Consider the following 22,047-nt stretch of genomic DNA (forward strand, 5'->3'; position numbering starts at 1 on the left):
ATAATAATTGTTACTGCTGGCTATTCTATATTCAAGTATGTGAATCTATGAAAGACACCCCAATACTGGAGAAGAACAATTGTTACTTACCTGTAAACAGGTGGTTCTCCAGTATTGGTGTCTTTCATAGATTCACATGCGACCCTCCCTCCTCCCTTCAGAGGCTCTCTTCTCCTCATACACTCTAAAGTCACTTTGGTGCTACGAAAATCTAAGGTGAGGAGCTCTGAGGAGAAGGTTCTAGAGAGGAGCTGGCGCCTGATTGGCCGTAGTTTGGACTAACATAATGACAGAGATAGACTGCGAATGTCTTTTTTCTCTTTCCATATGTCTCTATGGAGATTTCATATAGGGACATTCTTGATGTTTATCACTTACTTATATCTCTGTTTTTATATGATTACTTATGTATATGTATATATATATATATATTATGACTGTATATATTGCTATATTATTTACCGTGGGACTCCCACTCCGACGACGGGGAATATTCAAGCATGTGAATCTATGAAAGACACCAATACTGGAGAACCACCTGTTTACAGGTAAGTAACAATTGTTCTTTCTTCGACACCCCGCAGGTGGCCTGGACCTGGCTAACTGAGGAGCGGCCCCTGCGGACCTGACCAGCTTCCCCCCATGCCCGACCCGGCTCTCAGCAAACCAATCTGCCTCCTCCCAAGCAACAACGGAGACGTACTCAGTCTCGTAGGAGGGGGGCAGTGGGGTGAGGCATCGCGGTCACCGGGTCCCGAGACCCAGTCGCCCACCGCCAGGGGGTTCCCCCCGCTCCTGAGGACTGGAGCAGTGCCAATTCCATGGACCACCTGAGCCGGGAACCGGACCCGTCCGGGACCTTGCGCCCTTCCCTGTTGGACTCAGACCTCTCTAGAAGCCCCGTGCTCCAGGACGTCAGTGAGGACGAGACAGTCTGATCGACGAACGCCCATCAGGCCGATGCCGGGGTAGATCCCCCGGGAACACTATCTACATAGACACAGGCTGATGACCGTCCACATCCGTCACTATGGAGGAGTCCACTGCTGCCACAAACTGCCCTACTAAGTGTTTTAGCTTGGTTGCCTGTTATTGTTAATTTGTTCCTTTTCAGGGCGACAGATGCTTCAGTTCCTGAATAAAGGGTGGGGGCAGGTGGGGGGGGGTCTGGTGAAGGGTATCGTTGTTGTTCTTAAAGTTGTTTTGGATCAGGCTTTGTCCAAGATTTTGTCTTCCGCGTTTGAGCCATTGTTTTTTGTTTTTCACGGCAGCCTACTGCTTACATACACCATCACCACAGACCGCCAACATGCTACCTTGCGCACTCCATCTTCTCTTACTCTAGCCGCGATGCACCATTTTCCCTGGGATCCAGGCTCCTTGGGTCCCCCATGTCCCACATTAGCCACTGCACAGATGCACATCCACGGTAGACCCCTTCATGTTCTGTCTTGGAACGTGAATGGCTTGCTGGATCGCATCAAGCATACGGCGGTTCTCAAGGAAGCCCAACGCCACATGCCTGACTTGCTCCTTCTTCAGGGGACTCATCTCCTGGGGACCCACTTCTCCTTTCTGGCAAGATACGGGTTCGATGGGGTGAGGCATTCCGGCTTCACGTTGGGCTCTCGAGGGGCAGCCGTATTAACCTGAAGAGGCCTTCACTTCACCCCATAACACGTAACGACTGATGAGCAGGGCCGCTACGTGGCCGTGTCCGGCATGCTTGAAGGTCAGGTCCTGAACCTACTGTCAACATATATTCCTCTTGCTACACTTTCCTCTACTCTCTGCCACCTTACAGAGGTCATCTCTTTCATGCCACAGGGTCAGACAATAATTGAGGGAGATTTTAATGCAGTTGTGCAACCGTCACTAGACACAATGGGTGACCCATCCTCGTTGCGCCTAACCTGCTCCAAGCAGCTTTCAGACTGGACAGCTGCCCTCGGTTTATGTGCCACCTGGAGGATTTGGAACCCCCGGGGGAAACAGTACACCCACACTTCAGTGGCCCACCACATCCACTCTCAAATCGATCTGATCCTTCGGCCTGCCACCGGGTCTCTGGCGTCTCTATCCTCCCCCGTGGCATCTCGGATCACTCCGCCATTTCCCTCCACCTGGGAGGCACCGCTGAGGGGGCGCGGATGGTCTAGTGATTGAATGCGTGGGTCTTACAGGACGCAAAGACTAAGGCCGCACTACTTCCTTATCAACCAAGGTTCAGTCCCTCCCCCGGGCACACTTTGGGAGACTGGCAAGGCCACCTTACGTGGCGTAGCCAGAGGCCTGGTCCACACGAAATGGGCGACACAGGCAGCTCACCTGACTCAGCTCGAGGCGCAGGCAACGTGGCTGGAATCGACCCTTGTTGACTCAGAGGACCAATCCACAACTTGGTCTCTTACCCCAAGGCTAACAGAATTATCCCCGAAATCCGAGATGCTGCCGGAACCCACCACCACACATCGAAGGCCATTGCCCAAGTTTTCGCGGGCTACTATGCCAAGATTTATTCAGCCGGGCCCCCTGGGGTTTCTTTGGTCGATTTGTAAGACCAAGCGGAGGTCAGGCTCTCCTGCCTTGCCCAGGCTGAATCGGACGACCTCGATCTTCCCTTCACCCCAGAGGAGGTTCAAGGGACTATTTCCCTGCTGCACTCTGGGAAGACACCGGGACCAGACAGTTTCCCACAAGAGTACTATGCGACATACTGAGACCTGTTGGTACCCCACTTGGTTGACCTCTTTCAGTATGTGGCCAAGAAGGGCTCCTTTCCCTCTGAGACCAATGCAGCCACCATAGTGGTCATCCCCAAAACCCAGCCACCTTCTCTCTCCTGTGCGACTACCATCCGATTTCCTTAATTAATACCGAGATGAAAATCTTTGCCACAGTCGTGGCCCAACGTCTCCGTACCCTGCTACACAAATTGATCCATCCAGACCAATGTGGCTTCATGCCGGCACGTGGAACCCGCCACTGTATACGATGCCCCCACCTTGCCCTGGCCCACCGACCACCTTCTTACGCCATATCTAGCCCTGCTGCTCATTGAGTTTGAGACGGCCTTTGACACGGTTGGGTGGGGCTACTTGGAAGACGTTCTCACCATGATGGGCTTCGGCCCTCACTTCAGATGCCTCCTCCATGTCCTGTACTCCAACCCCAGAGTTTTGACCAACGGGGCTCTCTCGGAAGCGTTTCCAATACAAAGAGGCACACGTCAGGGGTTTCCTCTCTTGCCACTCTTATTTGCACTCATGATGGAGCCCCTGGCCTGCCTCATACGCAATGATTCCCAAATCCAGGGGTGGTCTTGGGATCCCCACCAGGGGGATAAAATCGCCTTATACGCGGACGACGTCCTTCTTTTCTTAGCTGACCCGGAGTGCTCTGATCCGCGCTGCTTGGAGGTGCTCCAGGCCTCTGAGAACTTATCGGGTCTGTGACTCAACCTGGCGAAGTCCATTCTGATCTCCCTCCACCCCTCGAGGGCCTGTTTTGACTGGCAGTCTAATATCCTGTTACGGAGTCAATCGTTTAAGTACCTGGGGATATGGGTGGCACTGCTTCCAGAGCTAGAATGGGCCCTTAACATCACACCCCTGGTCACGAAAGCCAAAACCGACCTTAAGCACTGGCAATCTCTTCCCCTCTTGGACAAGGGACGCGCTTTAAAATGATGATCCTCCCCCGTTTCCTGTACATTCTTCAAAATACCACCTTTCATCTCCCAGGTAGTTGGTTTCGAGACTTCCTGTGGGAGAGTGGGAGACCCCGTATAGCCCAGGCTTGTTGCCGGATTCCCCCCTTCGACGGGGGCATGGGCATGACGAACCTTCACATCTACTACCTGGCCACCAAACTGATAGTTGTTCACGATTGGTTCAATGGCGGCTACCGGGTTGAGCTTCGCATCATGGACTTCCCACAAATCCAAGCCTACCTGTACGGGGTCCCTATTCCACAAGCGATTCCTCCCATCACCAGGGCGGTCCTAGTGGCCTGGCGATCTGCCGTGCGCTATACGAGATGGGGCAAGAGACTTACCCAACACACACCTCTATGGCACGGCACATGGCTGCATGAAACATCGACCCTTAAGGGCTTCCGGCAGTGGGATCGGGTTGGGATCTCGCTCATTGGGGTTGTCTAGGTGGGAGACCACATCAGGGCCTTCTCAGACCTGCAGAGGCGTCACTCCCTCCACGCCACCCAATTTTACAAGTACTTACAGCTCCGCCACGCCCTTACTGTGCATATCTCACCAGGTACCGCGCTCCCCAAGTTCAGCCCGCTGGAGGCCCAGATCATGATGCAGGACTTAGGTAGAGGAGGGGTGTCAAGGATATAATGATCCCTCACGAACAATGGCCCTACCACCCTAGACTCACTGCGAGCACGCTGGGAGGGATGGCCGGGCCCCCTAGAGGAGGCAGACTGGCGCAACGCCCTTATGGCCCCCAAAACTTTAACGACCTCCTCTAAATTGCATCTCGTCCAACTATATTACCTACACATGGCTTATCTCACCCCAGTGCGGTTGCACAGGAAAGGACTGCGCCCCTCCCCAGACTGTGCATGTTGTGGCCAAGCCCCGGCTGACTTCTACCATATGGTCTGGCTATGTCCTGGGCTCGCCCCATTCTGGTCAGGCGTGGATTCTGAACCCACGCAAACTCTGGGGTGGCAGGTCCTTCATGATCATCTACGCTTTCTTTTGGGTGTTTTTGATGGTTTGGACGGCTCTAGAGCCGATAAGCGCTTCCCGGGCACTGCGGTGGTGGTGGCCAAGCAAGACATCGCTGCAGTCTGGGCTCAGTCCAAACCCCCTACTATACGAAAGTGGCGACAAGGATTGGATTGGTGCGCAGCCCAGGAGGAGCCCCTCTTTGAGGCCCGGAGATGCCCTGAGAAATTCCTTCAGATATGAGGCAAATGGCTAAACCTACTGTCTTGAGTCACATGTCTGATTTTTCTCCTACCTCGTTACATTGCTTATCAGGTGGGGTGGCATGTTTGGTGGTGCTACATCATGGCTAGGACTTTTACTGTTTGGCAAAGATGAACTTTGAATTATTATGTACTTACATGCTGTCATTTGTATGCTTGATCTTTCATATGCAAATAAAGTAGATTATCAAAAAAAAACACAGACAATAAAATATTTGCAAAAGTACTCACAAATAGGCTCCAACTGCTGCAAACAGTAATGCTTAGACCCAACCAATCTGGCTTTGTCCCAGGCCGATCCACAGCTCACAACCTCAGAACTTCATTCACAGTTACAAAGTATTTACATCCACAAACGTCTGCGATGGCCGCCTTAGGCCGCCATACTTGATGCCACAAAAGCCTATGACTCGCTGGAGTGGGAGTACATCTTCTGGCTGCTGCGTAGATTGGGACTGGGCTCCAATTTTTCATCGTGCAGGTCCGGATTATCTGTTCCCAGCCCACTGCCCGAGTGCGACAAGTGTGCCCACTTTCTCCAATCCTATTTGCCATCGCGATGGAACCCCTGGCGGCGCATATTCGCCAACACCATGCTAATAGAGGGATAGGTTTCACAACCCACGGCCTAGTCATATCTTTATATGCTAACGACATTACCCTCTATGTTACAGATCCTGAGACTAACCTTGGCCCACTGATACATGAAGTCATAAGATTTGGTGGCTATTCCAGCATACAAATAAATTGGGCCAAATCTACACTCTTCCCTTTAACAGAGGCAACCACCTTCACTTAACTGGAATACCCGCTCCAGTGGGCCACCAGCCCAGTTAAATACTTAGGCATCCTGGTCAGTAGGAATATTGAAGAGGTGTGGCAAGCCAATTTCGGCAAGCCATGAATTGGATGGAAGACCGTATTCCACTGTGGTCCAAGCTCCGCCTGTCCATGGCGGGACGTATAGCCATTGCAAAGATGGTTGTGCTACCCAAATTCCTTTACCTATTTGTAAATATCCCTACCCTGATCACCATTGCCTTTTTTAAACGCCTCTGCTCCAATCTCATTAAGCTGGTCTGGGCTCGTAAGCAACCCCGAGTGAGTTACGAGTTGCTGACACTGCCTCAATCACAAGGCAGTATGGATGTGCCAGATCTACAGCTGTATGCACTGTGCTCCCAGGCACACTTTTTCCACCATTGGACCTACCCATACCCTTCCAGCCGCATGTTACAGTTGGGATAGACAGGACTGCCCCATGGTCTCCATCCACAGCACTATTTCTTTCATATAAACCGACTACCTCTGAAATTGACATGACGCAGTGTATGCACTGGGCGTGAGCCGGGCTGGTAAAACACGCCAGCATCACATCACTCTGTGCTCCATCAATTCCAGTGGCGCAGCACTCCCTGATGCCCCCGTAAGATAAAGGTGCAATTAGCCGCACCAGCAAGATGAATATCCACACCTTTGCAGATCTCTACTCCGTGGACTGCTTCCTCACCACCGTCATCCACCACAACTACCTGCGCGCTTCTAGATGCCTTCCTTTACTACCAATTATGAGCCACATGCTGCGCGATTCATGATAGCTTTGCCGACCCTTGCAACATTAGAACATGTGTACACTAAGCCATCGCACCGCAAGATGATAACGTCCCTATACAATCACATGCAGCACTCTGCACCGGCGGCTGTCCCAACAGCTTGAGAGGCATGGAACACAGACTTGGCTGTCACCTTGACTGATGCACAGTGGGCTTTCTGCTGTGTCCAGTTTAAGATGCTCTCCCCCAATTACAGACTACGTCTTATACATTTCAAATTTTTGCACCGTTTGTATCGAACACCCATACACATATTCCGAATGGTGCTGTTCCCGACACACGGTGCCCGCGCTGTTATTCGCCCCAGGCGGACTTCTTGCATCTTGCTTGGTATTGCCCCGCATTGCCACATACTGGGAAGAGATTCTCCACACGATAGGAAGTGTCATGAATGTATTGGTTCCCCTATCTCCACTATTGGGTCTATTGTGCTGAGTTAGCAATGTCCCATATGACTCCCATAAACCGATCACTTTGATGCTCCTTCTTGCAAAGCGAGAGAATCAATATGTTTCCCCCTCCTATTTAGAAACACTACTTCAATCTTCATCAGACAAAGCCAGTCAAGTCCCTTTATCATCATTCTTAAATTATTATTTGTGGTTGTCATTCAAATAAGTAAATTAAAGTTGAATAAATTCAAGAATGTGCTCCCAAGACCCAACTGAAAATCGAAAACATTTCAAAGTGGGCGAGTGTCTTTTCACTTTCTTACCCAACTCGAAGTACTGCAGGCTCACTTTGGCCTGTAAATAAGGGGGCAAAAACATAAACATGGGCAATTTTAAATGTTATAATTCATCATAACAAATCAATTCTGACAGGATCTTATTACGAGCTTGGTATTGTAACTTTAGTATACAATATGGTTAAAAAAATGAGGCAAGAGGCGTTGCAAAACAGAAACAGTTTATTCAATTAAATGTAGCAGCCGGTAGAACAGCTACAGGCAGGATATGAGGACTATCTAAATTTACATTCAGTTGTCATCCTTCTTAAATATAGTTTTTAACAGGTTGTAAAAGTTCTGCCGCAAACCTTGTATGGTGAGGATTGTTGGTTGGTGCCTCAGAGTCATAAATTAACTGTCAAAATTGCTACAGGTGGACCATGATCTTGCTTGGACACGGTGTGGTCAGTGGTGTATGGCGTGGGTAGCATGTGATCACAACATGTGCTAGGTCTTGATTGGCAGTGTTCTTAACTCATGTGGCATCTGACTTTATGATGTATTTCGAAGCACAAGAACACTCTGGGATATGTATGCTTTATTGGTGGCAATCTCATCTGACCATTGTGCTGTCGCTGCACCTAGCTGTGGGATCGATCAAGAGTTGCCTGCCCAAGTTTTTGTCAGCTAGCTATGCACTCTCACACCTGTGACCTATTAATCAGTGACCTTGGACCTGGGTCTCAGAGCTTGCCTGATCATGTATTTGCAAGTCGGGGTTGATGTGGAGTTCACAACGGGCGATTTCATTACTACGGACGTGATTTGGTTTTCATAAATGAATATATTGTTTCCTATATTAACCCAATTGTTTTCCATATTAACGGTATTATTCTCTCATGGATCAAACCTTGCTTATTTGTGTTTGTCACATTAAACTGTTTCAAGCTCAGAAGTTCTATTTTATTTTAGTTGGAGGCATCCTAGTTTCTGTATGCAGCTGTTTTAGTTCCCCTAAGCCTGACTGTGATGGATCTAGATCATCTGTTTTAGATAGTTGATCCAGGATCAGCAATTTCACATTCATTAAACCGATTTCCAGATTACGTTGTCCCAGAAGTGTGTGGTCCACTTCCTGCATTCCATCCATGACAATGGATTATTGATGCCCTTACTCAAATGCTGTTGTGGCAACCCCCTAGAAACTTTCCTTATTTTTTTTAAAAATAGTCCCTATATTGAAACTTGCACTTCCATTTAAAAGTAGAGTTTTTTCCCAGAATGACCATCCCAAAATTATATTTTCATTGAAAATGTTTCCATTAGTGTGAGCAAACCCCTGTTTGTGTCAGATCTCACCAACACTGCAGGATGATATGGGTTTCACAGGGAAACTAAAAGTCATGCTTGAGACCCATATTACATAATTTATACAACTGACAGAAGAGATTCTCCACTGTGGTATATATACAGACTTACTTACTAGATGTGCTAGCAAGGGTCATTCAGGCTCCAAATACCATTTTTAGTCTTCTCAACCTGGCACTGCAAATAGATCACAGTTTCCAAGATAGTAGAAGTGAGCAATGGTGAACAGAGATCTACATTAATTGGGATCCTCTGTGGGTATACACCCCATCTACAGTTCAAAGACTTACAGGGCTGCTCACTCCTGATGAGAAAACAATGTTTATCTTGTGTGTTATAATCAAGATTCACCTTTAATTATCTTACTTAACAATAGGATACTGGAACCTAAACAGTTAAGTCATCAAACGGCTGTCTTCCATATAAAAGGAAACATTTCATTTGTATTACTTTCTTAAATGTTTTCTCTGAATGTTTAATGTTCTCAATCCTATTTTTGTTGTTTATGTTTGCGCATGCATATGGGAGACTACTGCAATATTAAGTGGACTGGTATCAAAGTTGTTTCATGTGTTGGACTGTGACAGGGAACAATTAAAGATAAATCCTGCACTCACTTAGCCCTGTATCACCTCAAGCCCCATATATATATATACGACATTACATTTGTAAGTTCCATGTCAATTTTCAGTCCACGCTTGTCTAGTTTACTAGTGGCACAGTGTTGACGGCTGAAAGTAATGACAAGCAGTGGCATAGCCAATAGGTCTCGCCTTTGGGACCTTATAAGTGATTAGCCAGATGTTTTGGTTTGGCCTTTGTTTTAAGCTATGTTGTAGAGCAGTGTGGCTGCTGTGAAGCTGTGTTGCTTTGTAATGTTGAGCTGGCTTTGTGTTGATGTTGTTTATGCTGATGTAGTGCATCACTTATGTTGAAGTTGTGTTTTGTTGGTGCTGAATTGCTGCTGTGGTATGGCTGTGCTGATGCTGATGCTGATGTGGGGCTGCACTACTGGTGTTGTAGTGATGCTGATGTGGAGCAGCGCTGATGCTGAGGTGGTGCAGCACTGTTGCTGAAGTGGCGTTGTGTTGGTCCTGATTTGCTTTTGAATTTTGGCTGCGTTGGTGTTGATGCATTGATTATGGGTGGAGCTGCACTGATGCTGAGATGGTGCTGTGTTGTGCTGTGCTGTGTTGATGTTGCGGTGTTGGTGAACTGGAGCTGAGGTGGCGCTGTGCTTTTGCCGTTTTGGTGCTGCACTGTTAGTGGTGCATTGATGATGTTGTGCTGTGTTGGTGCTTATGTGGTGTGTGGTGGTGTTTATTTGCTGCTGTGCTGGTGCCGATGTGTTGCAGTGTGATGCTGAGGTGGTGTTTAGTGATGTTGAGGTGTTGCTGAGTGATGATGTGGTGGTGTTTGTTGATACTGATGTGTGAGAGTGATGTTGATGTTGTTCTGCGTGATACTTTGGTGTTGTGCTGATGTTTAGGTGGTGCTGAGTGGTACAGAATCACACGCCTTTGAGCAGAAGCCAGGATGTTGTCCCGGTTCAAAGTCAGCAGCGCTTACCACTATGCTACATCCCTTTCGCAGTGACTGCATGCTGACTGATACACAAAACGAACATGTGGCATGCAAAACGTGGGTATATTGCGTGTGCAGTCTACCAAGATTACTGCATAGGGACCTGTATAAAGGGCAGTGTTATCCCATTATGTTTGCAGCTACCCAAAAACTAAATTAGTATTATCAAAGAAAAAATACACTTTTTTGTAGCATTATGATCTGAACTTTGTTTTTTAAAACAAAAACGGTTTTACGCTGGTTCGTGTAGCTGTGTGAATAAATCCCACTGTATTAGCATTTGTTTTGGAGGAAAAAAGGAGCTAATAGAGTGTAAATAAGCCTCGTTGTAAAGATCCTAATCTTTGTGTCTGCAGCATCTGTGAGATGCAGATCAGTAACTTAAAAAGAACTTGCCAAAACAACTGTAGGTTACAGCTAAAAAGTACAAAAAACAAGAAACGGGACACACACGTAAAAGGATTTTAAAATTTACAATTCATTTTATGGATGCCACACAGGCCCTAAAGTACATGGGACTACATTTATTTTCTAAAAGCGTTCCAGTATGTTTATAGAAAACCAGGAATGAATCCAGATTCCAGGCATTCATATTATGTAGTGGTATTTTACGTTTTGGAAGAGCGCACTGGTAAATATAAGCCAATATTTTCGGATGCTTTGCACTGGCACCTTATAATCAACATAACAGCTTCTGCTCCAGTCCTGAGCACATGTATTTTTAATGCATCTTAAAAATTTTAAGTGTGTGCACAAAATCACACGTTGTAGAGCAAATTTTAAAACTGGAACGTGAGTTCCAAGGTGGTATAGAATCACGCGTCTTTGAGCAGAAGCCAGGATGTTGTATTGGTTCAAAGTCAGCAGCGCTAACCACTAGGCCACATCCCTTTCGCAGTGACTGCATGCTGACTGATACACACAACAAACATGTGGCATGCAAAACGTGGGTATATCGTGTGTGCAGTCTACCAAAATTACTGCATAGTGACCGGTACAAGGGGCCGTGTGAAGAGCAGAATGGCGCGCATTGCCTGGTTACTGCAGGTTGAGTAGTACTACAACATCACAGATGTACATTGCAGACTTGTGTGTCTAGGCATTGTTCTTTTATTAATGCCTGCTGATTGGCGGAGAAAAATTAAAACTCGAAGCGCAGAAACTGTTCACATGTTTGCTTTACTTTTATTACAGCATTCTGGCTGGCACACTGCATTTTGTTTTGAAGGGTAGAGCGCTGTGAATTAAAAATTTGCGAACATTCGTGACAAGAATTTTCAATTCTATTAAGGACAACGGAGGCGAGGATTATGCTTCTCAATCTTTACTAGGAAGCTCACAGCAGCCAATAAAAACAAAGATAAAACCACGTGACAACCATAGAGTCTCGTCCATAAAAGGTCCCTGTCAGCACATAGAGTCCTCTTTCTTTGTAACAGTACATAAGTCCATGCACGACCTGTTCCTGAGGATCACCGACAGCTAGGGTCTTCTCCCACCAACGAACTGTGCGCCCAACGGGGCCGAACGTCTCACTGGATCCCAGTCCAGACAACTTGTTTGAGAGCGAAACAACAAACTGCGAAGCGTTCCATCGCCGATAAACCATAATCAGGTTTACTTGTTGTCAGTTCCTGAAAGAAAGGAAACATCCCGTAAAAACCGTTTGAGGTTGTAAAATCAACAGCATTCATCACGAGAGATTTGGGTGGGGAAAAAATACACAGCAATGCAAAAATAGCATGATCCAATACATACAGTATCATAATCTTGAAAGCAAATATGCAGTCAATAGCAGTACGTTAGACAATGTATTTCTGGGCGGGATAATCCTCGCCTCCGTTGTCCTTAATAGAATTGAAAATTCTTGTCACGAATGTTCGCAAATTTTTAATTCTATGTCAGGACCGGAGGCTCCGATTATGCTTGTTCAAAGCTGAGCCACCACCATTGAAGCAACATTGACAATCGGCTTATAGTAAAACGTTTTAAAAGTACTTTCATTAGACCAGTCAGCTGCACTCATGATATCCACTAGGCTGACACCCGTTACAAATGCTTTGGAAGCCATGGCTCCGCGCGCAGAGTGAGCCCCAAACTTGGAGATATCAATCCCTGCCTCGCTCATGAGCCAGCGCATCCACCGCGATAAGGTAGCTGGCGTCACTGGGCGAAAAGGCTTTTGCAAAGCAATAAGTAGTTGCCCCTGCATATCAGAACGAAACACCTCAGTACTCACCTCGTAATCTTTAATACATTGCACCACGCACAGTTTAGGATTGTTAGGAAAAACCGGGTACGTGATTGAAGTAGTGTTACACTTCGTTCTCCTGGACAAGGTGAAGGACACCCCTTCCGGGGTAAATCTACGCCCGCTAAATCAAGTGCTCGGACGTCAGAAACCAGTTTGCAAGAAACGAGACACAAAAGCATAGTCAGCTTGGCTGAGAGTTGTTTACGAGACAAGAACCTATTGGATGGCCAGGATTCCAGGAATCGGAGGACAAGAGAAACATCCCACAGATGAGAGTACTTTGGGCAAGGGGGTTTCACCATCCTGACTCCCCTCAGTAATTTACAAACTAAAGGATGTTCCCCAATGGGCTTACCATCTACAGGTAAATGTCCCGCCGATATGGCGGACCGAAAGTTGTTGACCGTCCTGTAGGCCAACCCGGAGGACGCCATAGAAGCCAAAAAGTTGACCACTAAAGACACATGTGCCTTAGCGGGATCCCCGTCCCGTTGAGTGCACCAATCACACCACCTTTTCCAAGATGAGGAGTATCGCTTGTGGGTATTGGCCGACCAAGCTTCTTTGATGAAGTTACTAGCTTCTCGTGAAAGGCCCGGGACACTCCACCTGTCCCTGAAACCCGCCAAGCAACGAGAGGAAGTTGGCCCGAGGCCACCAAAGGATGGGGATTCTGAAGAGGGTCCAGCAATAGGTTCTGCAACTGAGGAAGGAGGATCGGAATCTCGCAACACATGTCCAGTAACACCGGAAACCAAGCTTGAGCCCTCCATAGAGGAGCGATCAAAATGAGTTCCGCCTGAAAGGTTCTTGCTCGTGCTAAAACCCGTGGAATCATGAGAAACGGGGGAAACGCGTAACAGAGGGACTTCGGCCATTCCTGCAGGAATGCATCTGTGGCTAACGCCTCCGGGTCCGGCCTCCAACTGAAAAACTGGGGAACCTGACTGTTCAGTCGAGACGCAAAAAGGTCTATCTGGCAAGGGCCCCAAAGATGGGTCAGGTGTCGAAACACTGTGGGCAACAGCCTCCAATCGCTGGAGTCCTGTAGATGGCGGGAATTCCAATCGGCCACTTGGTTGCTGGAACCGGGCAGATATTCCGCAACCACCGAAATTCTGTGTTGCAGACAGAAGTCCTTGGCGATCTCCGCCAACATCCGCGACCTGGTACCGCCCAGCTTGTTGACGTAACGTACCGCCGAGATATTGTCCATCCGAAGGAGTATACAACAATCTGCTTTCTGCGGCGACAGACATCTGATCGCAAAGGAACCAGCCAACAGTTCCAAGCAATTGATATGTAAATGAAGTTCTTCTGGCGACCAGCGACCACCCGTGGACAACGTGCCGCACCGGGCTCCCCAACCCCACCGGCTGGCATCTGATTCGATCACCACATCCGGGGTCGATCCGAATAGCGCTCGGCCGTTCCAGGCCTCCATGTGGTTTAACCACCAATCCATCTCCAGTCTCGCCTCCTCTGAGAGAGGTATCTGTTCTGAATAACTGAGACCTTTCCGAAGATGGCGGATCTTGAGCCTCTGAAGGGCCCGATAATGAAGGGGGCCCGGGAAGATCGCTTGGATGGAAGAAGCCAGGAGCCCCACTATGCGGGCTAAAGATCTCAAGGACGTCGTCTGCCTGAGTAGGATGGACCGCAACTCTTTCTTGATTGCCCTGACCTTTGTCATCGGCAGTAAGAGTTGACACGTCACTGAATTGATCGTAAACCCCAGAAATTCGATGGACTGAGAGGGGATTAACATTGATTTCTGCGGGTTGACAATGAACCCCAAGCTCTGCAATAGTTTGATCGCCCAATTGAGGTGCGTTTGTACCGTTTGAGGGGAGGATGCCAAAATAATTATGTCGTCCAGGTATATAATGAGGCGGACTCCCCGGGCCCTGAGAGTTTCCACCACTGGTCTCAGAAGCTTCGTGAAGCACCACGGTGCTGACGACAGACCGAACGGGAGGACCTTGTACTCGTAGCATACCTTTCCCCAGACAAACTGCAGGAACCTCCTGTGAGGTGGAAAAATGGGAATGGAGAGATACGCGTCCTTCAGGTCCAAACGGACCATCCAGTCTCCTTCCTGGAGAAGGTCGCGCAGTAGATGGATCCCTTCCATCTTGAAGTGCCTGTAAACAATCCACGAGTTGAATTCTTTGAGGTTTAGCACCAAACGGGAACCGCCCCCTTTCTTGTCTACGAGAAAGACAGTACTCACGAAACCGTGAGGGTGAACCTCGGAGGGCGCAATTGCGCCCTTCTACAGCAAGGAATTGATTTCTGCCGTGATAAAGCTCTGATCTTGTCGGGAAAAATACAGAGGGGGGGGGGCGGGAGTGTTGCACAGGGGAGGTGTACATCTCCAGCCTGTACCCCTGCACCGTCTGCAACACCCATGCATCTTGCGAAATTTCACGCCATTTGTCTAGAAAACATGCCACTCTGCCCCCCAATGTCACCTCCGAGAAGGGAATGAGGCTCACCTGAATTTCCGGCATCATGCTGGTTGTTGGAGTTTCCTCCAAATCTGCCACCTTTGCGGAACCTGTTCCTGGAACGTCGCGAGGGGTAAAAGTTGGAGGTGTTGGCTGAGTTGTCCTGATAACCACCTCTCTGCTGTCCACGTTGGGTGCCTTGGTTATATCCCCGGCCGAACGAGCGCCCCCGTAAGCGTCCGGCCCTGCCAAAAACCGGGCGGAAAGCCCGCTTTAACGAACCCTGGGCCTTGTCAAGCCCACTAAATGTGGCAACAAACTTGGTGAGCTCCTTGAGAAAGGGCTGACCAAACAGGAGGCCTTGGGCTAGCGGGCCCGACTCAGACGTAGATAATTCGGCCAGCCTGGGATCTAACTTTAGGAGAATGGACCTGCGTCGTTCCGTTGACAATGCACAATTAGCATTGCCCAACTGGCACACTGCCCGCTGTGCCCAGCCGATCAACTCATCAGGGCTAATTGCAATGGAGGATTCTTTGGCCCTAAAGCCGATCTCGAGAATCTTGGTCAGGGGGCCTATGACGTCTAGTAGTTTATCCTGGCAGGATCGCCAGGACCTGTCCAAACCTTTCTTAGGATCTTTTGAGTACTTTTTCAAGTACGTCAACATGGACGGGTCCACCTCCGGGGTAGTCGCCACCTTATCTGCTAGTTCCGGTCGCGGGCATTCCGACCGCAGTCGTGCCCGTACGTCCGTGTCAAATGCTTGACGTAGATGGGTCTGAACATAATCCGCCACCTCTTGCGGTGGTAGCCAGGAAGATGAGTTAGGGTGGATAATGTCCGCTGGTTCGAACGTGAGCACTTTAGGTGATGCGGACGGACCAGAGTGCTTCTCCTTCCGTGTTTTCTTGGAAGGGCGAGGAGACTCATCCTCGTCCGTTGTAGGATCAGGTGTGGTATCTTGGCCATCATCCTCCTGGGAGATCTCAGTAATTGTCGCTTCTCTAGGAGAAGAACGTTCCTGCTCCGCCATCGAGCGTGCGAGCTTAGCGAAATCTGCAGCATGGGGATTCGTTCTTACCTTACCCCCCGGTGTAGGACGGGAAGCTGAGGATGGAACCCAGCCTTGTTTCCTTGCGTAAGAGCAAAGATGGCGCTTCAATGGCGCAATCGCCCTCACCAATGGGGAATTGACAGACTGCTGCACACCTGCGTCCAATGCCTCAACGAGGTCATATTCCATAGACCCTGAAGGGTCTTCGTCATCATAATAATAATAATCCTCCTCATAATATTCAGACATAGTTGCCACACAGTGAGCAATTAACGACCCTGAGGATTACTTGTGAAGTCCGTCAAAATTCACAATCAATATTCCCACACAGGAGATCAGGGGGAGTGGTAACCCCAGGCAAGCCCCCAATACAGGCACCAATGAAGACACCGACTGATAAAGTTTAGATGTGGAGGGAGGGAGGGCTTGCACAACACAAATCACCAATCCCACTCTAGGCAAAGCCTATGCTGAATTATACAGCACCACTGACTGTAGAAACAGAAGGGCGTCTGGGAAGCCAAAACGAGCCTTTTCCGCCGAAAAAACGGCACAAATACGGGTCTTAAGCAGTCAAAACACACTGCTCTGTGTTCAATTCAAGCCCGACTAATTTTCGCGGGCAAAATGGCCGCCGCGCATGCGCGCTGGCTCAGGCTCGTACAGATAGTAAAAGAGGACTGCGCGTCAGACAGATGCGCGCCCTCGCTCCCCTACCTCCCGCTCCACAAACCCGAATGACGTGAGACAAACTCACCGACGGGATACGGAAACGCCCGCAGCGCTTCACACTACTTAAAAAGGAAAGGCAATCGGCATACAAACTCGATGAGGCGAAGACCTCCGTCCACACAACTCGCTCTGACCGCGAACGCGCATCAAAGGCAGCGCCTCAAAATAAGCAATAAACCAACAATCACTAACAACGAACAAATCGCGCATCAAAGCAGCGCTTCGTATAATGAACAACAATTACAGCGTATGAACTTTCAATAAACCAACACTGAAGTAATATCACACTGTAAGAGAGTAATAGGCATAAGGTACTTAACTGGCTGCGGAGCAGCAAAGAAAGAGGACTCTATGTGCTGACAGGGACCTTTTATGGACGAGACTCTATGGTTGTCACGTGGTTTTATCTTTGTTTTTATTGGCTGCTGTGAGCTTCCTAGTAAAGATTGAGAAGCATAATCGGAGCCTCCGGTCCTGACATAGAATTGTAAGGTTTTTTTCCCTATGCCCAGTGACACGAAAACAAACGCGAATCCCTAAAGCTGTTGCCTGATAAGATTCCGGGAACATTATTTGTTACAAATTCAACACTAAAAGCTCATAAGTCACCAACACAAAGGAGCTGCCTTGATTTGCGATACCAGGGGCCTGTTTCCCTTAAACTGATTGTGGAAAGCATGTGGGGGCATAATGCTCATCAGTGCTAAAATCATCACAACACAAATGCAAACATTAAAACTCATCGTGCACAGAAGGGATTCGCGGTACCGGGGGCCTGTTTCCCTTAAACTGATTGTGGGGAGCATGTGGGGGCACAATGCTAATCAGTGCTAAAATCATCGCAACATAAATGCAAACATTAAAACTCACTGTTCACCCCCAAAAAATACCATGCACGAACAAATTAAGAACAACACCAAAAACGAAAAATAGTTCCAAGACAAATACTTCAGCACACTAGTGGCATGTTTACAGTAGTTATGCGGTGCTGCATAGGCATTCGCAAAACAAATAAAGGAGGAACTAAAAGACAGATTAACCAGTCAGATGCAAAAGATTTAAGCTGACGAGCGACCAACCCAATAAAAAGGCAATAGGCAGAGTTTCACCATTGATAGAGATTACTGGATGTCTCGGGAGACAGCGCTTGTGCACTGCCTAGGCAAGACCTAAAAATGTATGCCTTCAATTTAGCGTGACAGCTGGAAAATTGGTAACTACTCTTTCAGACCTCTGCCTGGAACTCTATCATTCCACATGTTACTGCAGTTTTGTAGCACAATGATGAGTTTTTGTTAGGGCACTCTGACTATTGTTGCAAGGCATAAGACAGGGGTCTCCTACCTTTTCTGTAATCAGAGCTACTTATGTTCAGTGGAACTCATTGAGAGCTGCTAATATTATGATAGTGATTACATCAGAAGAGATTACATTAATGGCCACCCTATGCAATATTAGTACCAGATATCACCTCAGTGTATTAGGCCTGGTTGCCAGAAGTAATATTAAAAAGGCTTTGCTAATATGGAATGCCTCTACATGGGTAATCTATAACAGCCATATCTGCAATGCCTCAGGCACCAAAGTAATAATATTTGAAAAAAGTCTCTCAAATGCCACAAGATTTATCTTTGGAATGTCAACTTAATTTCTGTCCAAATATGAACTTATGTGTTTCGAAAGCGAAGATATTTTCGTCTAGAATATGCACTCTCAATGTTGGTATATGCATATTATTTCAATCAAGCAAAAGCTTCTAATTTAGTACACCGAACTGCACACAGGAGAGCTATTTACCAGTATTTCACAAGCTATTTGTTAGAGAAGCCTGGTATAAGACTTCAGTTCTCCATTCATTTCCCACATTATCAAAAAACATTTGTAGGGCTTTTCACTTAGCTCTTAAGCATACCACACTTTTGGATGCTTTTGCCTTCAAAACCTATTTGACTGCTGATTTACATTAAAAAAGATATTACAGTCACAAGTAGAAAGGGCAGACCCCCTTCAAAAACATTGTGGTATAATCAATGAACAGTTAATTCAAACTTGCGTCTGTATTAATGGACTGAATACATCAAATGAGACAAGTTATTGGCATGAAAGACAGTGAGAAAATGAAAGAGAGAATGTAATTAATAAATGGGAATTTTACATAAAAGAATTCTCACACAGGTCTCAAGATTTGATTTACAAATTATATACAATCCTTTATGGGTTCTGGAGTAGCGTGCTACTCGCTAAACAAAGCGCTTCAACACCCCATCAGTGATAACAAGCGCTATATGAATGCATAGCTTTTTCATCCTTCCGCTATCCTTCTGAATCTAAATAACTGACTAACCTATCCACCGCTCAAATTACTTTCATATTTCACTATACTAATTCAACACTAATCCTTTATGGGTTCCGGAGTAGCGTGCTACTTGCCAAAAAAGCTCTTTGACGCCTTGTCAGGGGTACTAAACGCTATATAAATGCAATTACAATACAATACATAACTAATATATTGAAATCCAACAGCCTGATCAAAATTAAAGACCAGAGGTGAAAGCAAGGAGCTTGGTGAGCTCGGTGAAAAAGTATAACTTTCACAACATTTGACCAAGTGCCCGGAGACAGAGTATGATCAAGGTTTAAATCAAATGTGCCAATGAAGGTATTGGAAAATGCATAACTGTACAGGAAACAGAATAGGTAATAATGAAGGGGCTCATTATGATGGCGGGAGGATTGCCACGGCCGGTCCAGCGGTGGTAACCCTCCCGCCATCACAATGAGATTTACCCACCACCAAATTAGGATGGCGGTGGGTATCGCGGCGGACGCAAATTCCATCCGCCGCTTTTCCGCCGTTGGCAGTTGTTACGATTGCCTGCCGGGCAGAGCAGGGCCACTAATATGATGGCGGTGCCTAGCAGGCACCGTCCGCCATATTAGGATCAGGGTATTGGACAGGCCTTTCCATGGCGGCAATTCTGCCAAGGAAAGGCTGGCGAGGATTGGCTTTGGGGGCCCGTTGCGGGCTCCCTCTGTGGGGTGGTGTGGGGGGGTCCCCCCTGCAGTTCCATGCACCAAGTGGCAGGCACCACGTGGTGCCTGCCACGTGGTGGAGGGAAATGCTGTGCATGCTCTTTTACCATTGCGGACGGTGCTGCAGCCAGCAGCACCGTCCGCAAAAGTAAAAGGCCAGGATGCGCCCGCCATTATGGCGGGCGCATCCTAATTGCACTGGTGGGACCACCGCACATCTGGCGGGCGGTCCCATCACCGTTATGATGTCGAGCGGACTAATGTCCGCCCGCCATCATAATGAGCCCCGAAGTTCCGTTCAGGACAGAAAGAACAGGGAAAAATCAAACTAATTGCATAAACACACAATGAATAGTACAGAGAGAGGACTATAGCCTGAAAGTGTGTTCAAAATTATTGCACACTTTGTGCTATGCCAAAATAGAGAATGTCCCCAAGAAACCAGGAGGACTTTAATGGACAAAGAAATTATTTGGAATGTAAATGAGAAAGGTTAAAGTTGAAGTAAACCTTGACTCCTATAGGGTAGAAGAAAATAAAGCGGTTTTAGAAGATGTCTGAAATGATCTTACTATAAATATGACCTCACTCATCTGTAAACTGGAGTTTTCCAAATAGTCGAAACAGGAATTAGATGAATCTTATCCGAAACAGCAAGAGTTATATAACACGCTATGTGGTCTACAGGTAAATAGGAGGCCTTGTTATTCAGTAAGAAGCGGAAAACATATCTTAGACAACAGTGAAGGGGGTGTAGGCATGACTACATTCACCCCCCCTAAATATGTTTCTTTCTTTCCAAGGAAATCCCTTCAATATGATCACAAAGAATCTGTTTCTGAAGACGATCAATCTGGAAATGGGATACATGCAAGAGAGGCACACACATTTTTAGAAGGGTGGAATTGTCAGGCTTTAGAGAGGCAAGGACGGCTGAATATATTTATCACTACTGATAATACGAGGTTTCAACCTCTAGTGACAACCCAACAGGTCTTGGAGCTTACGGGCCGTTTAGACCCAACAACAGGAGACACCTTTCAAGAAAGAAAAGACGAATTCATTTCTCAGTATCAGGGCGTCAGTCTCAGAAGATGAGGCAGAGTGAATATTAGCCATGCCCCCTGCTCTTTCAGAACCATATGCCCATGCTCAAAATGTATTATCGTTTTTGAAGCACCCAGTCCTGCTTCTTCATGATGAGGCAGGTAAAAAGGCAATACCAATATTTGATGCCAGATCATGGAACCGGTGTATTTTCTCTTTCCCTAGAGGATATGTTTTTTAAAACTTAGAAACATGTGCTTGTGCTATGAGAGGCCCCGCTTGACAATTTTGACCTAAGCCCCCAAATCTTCTGATATGCCTGTTTTGTATTAGTACCCTTTTCCTCCGAGCATTGTACTCATGTGCTTTCAGGTTGGTATTAATGCTGGCAATGAAGGACTTCAAAGCTCTCCCTTCTTCAAAAAGCATATCCAAAACTCGGTCCAGCTGTTTTTGAGTATGTTGATTATGTGATGTCAATTCTTCCACCCAAGTATAATGTTATTACAAACCTGCATGATTGCTTAAAGTTTTTCTCTTTCCTTGCTGCTACCAATATTTTTCTATTAATAGTTTTTTCTTCGCAGAATGCTGACCTTGCTAAGTTATTCAAAGGTCCTCAAGAAGAGAGTCTGTTTCTGGAGAGCAGAGAGAGACTTTGCCATGGAGAGGATAGAAAGCGCATTGAGGAGAAGTTGAGGAAACAACCACCATTACAGACCATAGATTTTACAATGGACTCTCCTTTGTCAAGATATAAGTCTTCTGTCATCAGCTACCAGACAAGAATCTAGGACCATGTCAACGATAACGAACCACACATTTTGTGAAATTACCTTTCTAAGGATGTGTCTTTGAATTTTAGTAGTCTAGTTCGTAGCGGAAAATCAGTTCAGTGCACATGGAAAAGTGTCACATATTTCTTTGCATAGTGCGATGCTCTCATTCAATTAAACGAGGGACATTTCACTGTTTTAACATCTTTTGATAGGCGTTCAGTATGTTACAAAAGTTAGGTGAATCTGTAGCTATTTATCTTCATTCCCCGGCTGGTTATTCGAATCTACCAATTGTGTAACAGAAAATGAAGTGTCCTTAACAGTGAGTTCCAGCACATAAATTCTGATATCTGGTTGAAGGGATTTGACCTAACAAATTACTATATCTCCTTCTGTCATATTTACTGTGAACTGTTGCAACAGGAATGATTAGACATAAATAGCAGTGCAGTGAGAGCAGCGTTGGTATGAGGTCTTTTGCATTAGGTCCTCAGCTCATGT

The 22,047-nt window shown here is 47.0% G+C and overlaps 1 protein-coding gene across 1 annotated transcript in view; it reads left to right on the forward strand.

Annotated features, from left to right (window-relative positions):
• Positions 1-21,736, forward strand: part of SPMIP10 (sperm microtubule inner protein 10) — a 237,212-nt gene extending 215,476 nt beyond the window's left edge. Inside the window, exon 3 of the mRNA XM_085640775.1 lies at positions 21,355-21,736. Within this exon, the coding sequence (XP_085496901.1) occupies positions 21,355-21,561 (207 nt within the window). The 3' untranslated portion in view covers positions 21,562-21,736. The remainder of the gene's footprint in view (positions 1-21,354) is intronic.
• The last annotated feature ends 311 nt before the right edge of the window (positions 21,737-22,047 follow it).

This window comes from Triturus cristatus, chromosome 2_1 (genome assembly GCF_964204655.1).
Source record: "Triturus cristatus chromosome 2_1, aTriCri1.1, whole genome shotgun sequence".
NCBI classification, from domain to species: domain Eukaryota; kingdom Metazoa; phylum Chordata; class Amphibia; order Caudata; family Salamandridae; genus Triturus; species Triturus cristatus.